At 46.0% G+C, this 7374-nt stretch overlaps 1 protein-coding gene across 1 annotated transcript; it reads right to left on the minus strand.

The window, feature by feature from the left end:
* Nucleotides 1–5295: 5295 nt before the first annotated feature.
* Nucleotides 5296–6754, minus strand: LOC118112800 (zinc-binding protein A33-like). Its single transcript, XM_035162377.2, has one exon. The coding sequence runs from the start codon at nt 6752–6754 to the stop codon at nt 5372–5374; it is 1383 nt and encodes a 460-aa protein (XP_035018268.2). The 3' UTR covers nt 5296–5371.
* Between the last annotated feature and the right edge of the window lie 620 nt (nt 6755–7374).

Here is a 7374-nt window from a genome sequence, read left to right on the forward strand (position 1 = left end):
CATAAAGTGAAGTAAATGCAGCAGAGGGCGACTTTCAATAGAATCAGACTCGTTCACACCAACAGGAACATGTGGGAACATCCAGGTGAGGGGCGGAGCCTGGGTAGAGGGGCGGAGCCTGTAGAGCAGCAGGGGCGGAGCCTGTAGAGCAGCAGGAGGCCGGACATGACGTATAAACTCTGCTGTGGAAAGATCAGTGTTGTTGTTTACAGCTCATCCACACCGGCGTCGGCCCTCATCACCAAAAGATCTGGAACCTCCTCGTGTTTCCAAGTGGACGTCTTCGTCTTCTACGTGTACGGCTCCTCTTCTTCATCCTGAGATGTTTGTGTTCTTCCAGTTTCACGTCAGGAACACGTCAGGAACACGTCTGGAACACGTCAGGAACACGTCTGTGGTTCAGTTCATGGTCATAAAGCAGCTCCTTCATGTAGAGGCAGAGAGTAAAGGCTGAATGAGCCGTGTGAGGAGTCGACTGGACGTGTTGATGACACTTCTAAAAGGTGACGGACGCAAAACGGAAAAATTCAAACGAACACAAACATGTTAGGATGAAAAAGAGAAACATGAAGCCATCTTAGAATTTAGGACTAGATGAGAAGAGATACTGAAGTCATTGAGAAAGCAGATGTTAACAGGTGTTAGCCGGTGTTAGCACATGTTAGCAGATGTTAACAGGTGTTAGCTGGTGTTAGTCGATGTTAGCAGGTGTTAGCACATGTTAGCAGATGTTAACAGGTGTTAACAGGTGTTAGCTGGTGTTAGCCGATGTTAGCCGGTGTTAGCCGATGTTAGCCGGTGTTAACCGATGTTAGCCGGTGTTAACAGGTGTTAGCCGGTGTGAGCAGATGTTAACAGGTGTTAGCCGGTGTGAGCAGATGTTAACAGGTGTTAGCCAGTGTTAGCTGGTGTTAGCAGGTGTTAGCCGGTGTGAGCTGGTGTTAGCAGGTGTTAGCCGGTGTGAGCTGGTGTTAGCAGGTATTAGCCGGTGTGAGCAGATGTTAACAGGTGTTAGCCGGTGTGAGCAGATGTTAACAGGTGTTAGCTGGTGTTAGCAGGTGTTAGCAGATGTTAACAGGTGTTAGCCGGTGTGAGCAGATGTTAACAGGTGTTAGCTGGTGTTAGCAGGTGTTAGCAGATGTTAACAGGTGTTAGCCGGTGTGAGCAGATGTTAACAGGTGTTAGCTGGTGTTAGCAGATGTTAGCAGGTGTTAGCAGCCACCAGCAGATGTTAGAGACATAACTTCAGTTGTGTATCTTAGCGTCTTCAAGTGTTTTGTTCTTGTGATCAATGATACAAGCCGAACTTGAGGGTACCTGAGGCTGACCCGTGGCGTCGGCGGTAAAAAGCTTCTGTCCACCGCTGTGTTGAGACACGATGTGTGAAACCTGCCTCTGGTGGTGAAGGTCAGAGCGCAATGGTCAGTGTTTGCAGAGTCATTGTTGGAAGGATGAATAATGATGTTGAGAGTGTTGAAATGATGGATCAGTGAATTTGAGTGACGCCTGTCACGTTGTGTTAAAGGGGACATAGCATGCCCATTTTACCACAAGTTGATATGGTTCCTTGGGGTCTTAATGAAATGTCTGTAACATACTTTGGTCAAAATACCACAAGGATCATATAAAACAGCTCCTTTTTACCCTGTATAAAACAGCCCTCCACCGAGCGACCTGTTTTGAGTGCCTGTTCCTTTAAATGCTAATGAGCCAGCTCCCCCCTCCCCCCTCTCCCCCCATGATTTTAAACGATATAAATTACATATTTTATATGATATAAATTATCAAATATGCATCCCATACTTTGTATTCCCTTGTTGTCCTGGAGTTTTAATTTTCCCAATCACATAATTAAATGTCCCCTCTGCCCCCCACTACAAGCACACAAGCAGACAGACAGAGAGAGAAAGAGGGGTGGGGGGCTATGAAGACCATCATTTACCCCGAACCCCGACATTCAACGGGTACAACAACAAGCGGAGAAAGCAGAATCGCGGGCTGACCTTATATATACAGTCTATGGGGCTGACCAGCGGAGAAATGCTCGTCCCGTGTGAACAGCCAGGCGGCTGCGTGCTGAGAGAACGGCGCCTCGCTGCCTCGCAGCGGCACTTCCGCGTCGGTGTACCCGCGTAACTACTAACCCGCGTAACTACTGTAACCGGGCGGAACTACTGTAACCCGGCGGAACTACTGTAACCCGGCATACAGTAGAGCTGAACACTGCGGAAGTCTTCCACACAGCTGGCAGTGTGGAACGCCGCTGCGAGGCAGCGCAGCGGCGTTCTCCAGCGCGCCGCCTGGCTGTTCACGGGACGAGCATTTCTCCGCGCTGGTCAGCCCCATAGACTGTATATATAAGGTCAGCCCGCGATTCTGCTTTCTCCGCTTGTTGTTGTACCCGTTGAATGTCGGGGTTCGGGGGTTACAGTAGCGCTGAACACTGCGGAAGTCTTCCACACTGCTGGCTGTGTGGCGCTGACACAAATTCCAGCTCACGCACGGGAGAGCGAGCGGTCGCTCCCGAGCAGCTGCTGCAGCCTCCCAGTCCCAACGATCCAGACAAATGCCACATGTGAGTGAATCGCGGGCTGACCAGCGGAGAAATGCTCGTCCCGTGTGAACAGCCCGGCTGCGTGCTTGGGAACGGCGCTGCGCTGCCTCGCAGCCTCCGGTGTAAACCCGGAAGTAACGAGTGTGGGGGGACGGGACGGGACGGGGGTGGGCCAAGACCATGTAGGGAGACTTCCAGTGTATTGTTACGACACAATACCCAGGAAGCGCAATCGAGTCGCTCAAGCATGACGTTTCTGACTTAGAGGAACTATAACAAAACGCGCGAGTGTTTTTTCCCCAGAGTTTTTGGGTTGGTAGACATGAGCCAGATACCCACATTAACCTGTAGAAGCACTAACAAAGTGGAATTTGCATGCTATGTCCCCTTTAAATGAGGAGTGTAATCGTTGATGTCACATGACCCCTGCAGGTGTCGTCCGCACTGAGCTGTCCAGATACGTCAGCCTGTGGCAGAAGATTTTCATCGAGCCCATTGCTCGGCTGCTGTTCCTCGACCCGGAGGCCGGAGCTCAGACCACGCTGCACTGCGCCCTGCAGGAGGGAATCGAACCTCTGAGCGGACGTTACTTCTTCTGCTGCGGCGTACAGGAAGTGTGCGCCCGGGCCAGAGATGACGCGGTGGCCCGTAAACTGTGGGAGGTCAGCGAGAGGCTCAGTGGACTCTCTTAATGTCTGGACTGTTCAGTGACCATGAGCTGTCCCTGTGTCTGTTCCACTGTGAAAACATTCATCACAACCTTCTGTCTGCATCGTTTATTTCCACTACTCCTCCCGTGTTTCACTGTCACATGTAACGAAGTACATCTACTTACTTCCTGTACTGTACTGAAGTAGATTTATCTTCAGGTACTTTTCACTTTTACTTCACTACATATATCATCAATTATATGTACTTTCTACTCAAATACACGTTTTTTTATATATATAAAGATGATTAGTAATTTGATGGGTATTTGTCATCTGATCCAATCAGAGCGAGCAGGTAACATTAAGCCCCTCCTCCTTCAAGTAATACATCAAGTAATACATCAACAGTAATACATCAAGTATTACATCAAGTAGTACATCAGGTTATACATCAAGTAATACATCAAGTAATACATCAAGTATTACATCAAGTAGTACATCAGGTTATACATCAAGTAATACATCAAGTATTACATCAGATTATACATCAAGCAATACATCAAGTATTACATCAAGTAATACATCAGGTTATACATCAAGTAACACATCAAGTATTACATCAAGTAATACTTCAGGTTATACATCAAGTAGTACATCAAGTAATACATCAGGTTATACATCAAGTAATACATCAGGTTATACATCAAGTATTACATCAAGTAATACTTCAGGTTATATCAAGTAGTACATCAAGTAATACACCAACAGTATTACATGAAGTAATACATCAAGTAATACATCAGGTAATACATCAAGTAATACATCAAGTATTACATCATGACTCAGCAGATCGTTTAATCACTCGACAAGTACTTTTAATTTAATCACTCACTCATTCTGTAGTAATATCCAAATATTTAGTGAAGTTTTTATACCCTAAATAGTGAAGTCAGTGTTTCCCACAATGCATCATGATGGTCACTGAGCAGAATGTACCATCATGCATTGCGTTGACAGCAAGAAAAATGGCGGCGAGACGAGGGAAGCGAGGGAGGAGCCGGAACAAACCAACCTGAGGACGTTTGTGATTTCAAGTGTTAATGCTAAATGTAAAATTAACATTTAACATTTATTCAGGGATTTTCCAGCGGCCCATTGTTGTTGATGTTATTTTTGAAAGTGCTTCCTCCTTCCTGCATGTTTCAGCGTCACGCCATCGCCTGGTTGTGTGTGTGTGTGTCTGCTGTGCTGCTGCAGGATTCCACACAGGATCAACAGTTCAGTGGAACGTGTTGGACGAGGAGGACGGGTCCGCTCAGCAGTGCAACAAGAGCAACAATACATTTAAATTCAGTAAATACCAATAACCACAGGTCCAATACAAACATATACTACTGTATACTGTGTATACTGTGAAGGAGTATGTCTGTATACCTCGAGCTGTCGCTCGGCAGCTGATGGAGCTGATGGCAGCGTCACATCCGGAGCAGGTCCAGAGCTCCAGTGTGCTTCTCTGGGATTAGCAGGTTATAAACCAGTCTAATTTACCACTGACCTGAAACTGGGGCAGACGACACAAAGTTCAAACTCTGATCTTCAGCGGTTTGTGACAGCAGCATCTACAACTTAAACAAGGTCAGAACTCTGTCTCTGTTTCATAGTTTTTATTATTTTTATCACAATATTAAAGTCACATCACCAGGCTGCTGTTGAATAAACACTTTTACAGACAGAATCATTTTGGCTTCATCACATCAAACAGACAAATGTTCATATATGTTGGATTATTTCATATGTGAACAGACTTTATGTGATTAAACATGAATCATGTCTCATGAGTTTTAATAAGGTTTGTTGAATGTGAACAATGATCAGCTGTTATTGATAAATGTGTTTTTATGTGGATCTTCATCAGTTTGCTCGACTTCATGGATCCACACAAAATCTAAATGATAGAAAACATTTTCCATGAAAGTAAAAAACAAACCAAAGATAAAGATCAGAAAATAAAGAAATCTTTTTACACACGTGGAAAAGTCGACAGGAGAAATAAAAACGAGTGAGAAGTAAAAGGAGAAATAAACAAAGCTTTAGAATAATGAGTGTAACATTTAAATTCAGCAGATTTCTCTTGAAGAAATAAACATGATGAATAAAATCTTTCTCTCTAACTGCTCTGATCCAGCGTCACAGAGACATTCACAGGTAACAGCTTCAAGGGATCTCCAGTGTTAAACCATGGAAACATCTTCTGAGTGAAAGTGTGTGTGAAGGTGTGAATGTGTTTGTTAGTATCAGGATCAGAGAACGACAGTTCTCCTCTGTTCCAGTCCAGTTTCACTCTGATCCTCTGGATCTTCTGCACAGAGAGATCAGATGATGCTGATGGTGACTCTGCTTTGTATTTACCTTCATAGAACCATATTCTCCATGTTCCAGACAATTTGATTCCCTTCCTCTGGACAGACTCTTCTGACACACCCAGTGACCAGCGTGTACTGTCTCCAACCAGGACGTCCCAGATGTGAGTCCCTGAGTTAAAACCCTCAGATCCCAGGACTGAGGCGTAATGATCAAACCTCTCTGGATTGTCAGGAAGCTTCTGTTCCTCTCCTCGTCTCAAACTGGTCAGATCTTCAGACAGGACGAGCCATGGATTAGCAGAGTTTGGGTCCAGAACCACAGGACTGTAGGAGACCACGTCCTTCATCTTGTTCCAGATGTTGAAGCTCAGGTTGCCCAGATGTTTGGCCTCGTCTATCAAAGCTCCTGAGGTCAGCTGTGGATCATCCAGCAGGAGGCGCTGCTGGACTCGTTCCACTGCAGCCTTGTAGTTGAGCAGGAACGAGACGTCTTCAGCTCTCAGCTCGTCCTCTGTGGTTCTGATTGTGTCTGAAAGAGCCGTTATGTCTCTGCTCAGAGACTCAATCTTCTCCTTCATCATCCGACTCTTCTGCTCCTCTTCCTCCCTCAGTGCAGCCATCCTGGCCTCCTCTTCCTCCTCCAGAAACTGATGAAGCTTTTTAAACTGCTCCTTGATCTGCGTCTCTGTGAGTCCGGCCTGGACCTTAATGTGTTCTGCTGTTTGTTCACACTTTACTTTAACACGTTCAAAACACTGTAACTTCTCCTTCAAGGGCTCCAGAGTTTCCTGAAGCTGCTTCTTGTGTTGTTGTGCAGCTTCATCGATGGGTCTGAATCTGTGGTCGCTGTGTTTTTTTGAATCTCTGCAGATGAGACACACTGGCTGCTGATGGTCCAGACAGAAGAGTCTGAGTTTCTCTGAGTGCAGACTGCAGAGAGCATGTGAAGAGCTCTGATCTCTCTCCTGTAAGAAGGTCTCACACAGGTTCTTTAACGCCAGGTTAACAGGTGGTTCTGACCTTGAAGATCTTCTCTTACAAACTGGACACTCTTTTACTTCTTTGTCTTTCCACCAGCTCTTCACACAGTCTTTACAGAAGCTGTGGCTACATGACAGAAGGACAGGATCTCTGAAGACATCTTGGCAGATGGGACAGCAGAGATCCTCTTCTGATCTGGAAGCCATTGAGTCTCCAGGTGAAGCTGAAAACAGACAGTCAGTCAGTCACAGCTCCACGAACTTCACTGAGGTTTACTTCCTGTCTGAGTCGAGGTGTTTGTTAAACTCACGGTCAGTGTGTGGAGCGTCGGCAGGTTGTAGTTTGACTCTTCTCTCCTGTAGCTGGACTCACTCAGGACGTCTGGTCTGGTTTGGTTTAGTTTGGTTTGGAAGGTGAATGTGATCGTCTGGTTTTCAGCCTGCGTCTCTTCAGGGAGGAACAGATGTTTCCTGGTTTCTCAGGTGAGTCAGGAGAGGGTGGAGCTTGAGATGCTGGATGATAAAACCTGTAAAACCTGAAACAAATGTACCAGCAGCTCTGCTGCCAGTACAAACTATGCACCCCCTTATGGACTGCACTCTAACACTTTAACTCTTCACTGTGCCTGATTCATCTGCCTGTGCAATATGTTTACTATTCACACTGCGACAGTTAGTGGTGTAGAAAACGTTCACTTTTATAACCTACGTGGCAAGACTTGGCAAAACCTAGAAGCTGGTGGAACAGCAGCACCGAGCACACAACACACACCTATAACAGACCAGGGGCTTCGACTCATCTCTGCAACTTGTCTTCTTCTGTGTGT

The sequence above is a fragment of the Hippoglossus stenolepis genome, chromosome 7, assembly GCF_022539355.2.
Source record: "Hippoglossus stenolepis isolate QCI-W04-F060 chromosome 7, HSTE1.2, whole genome shotgun sequence".
Taxonomy (NCBI): domain Eukaryota; kingdom Metazoa; phylum Chordata; class Actinopteri; order Pleuronectiformes; family Pleuronectidae; genus Hippoglossus; species Hippoglossus stenolepis.

What these genes read in the sequence shown, in the direction of transcription:
- LOC118112800 (XM_035162377.2), bottom strand. Translation starts at nt 6,754, where the DNA reads ATGGCTTCCAGATCAGAAGAGGATCTCTGCTGTCCCATCTGCCAAGAT.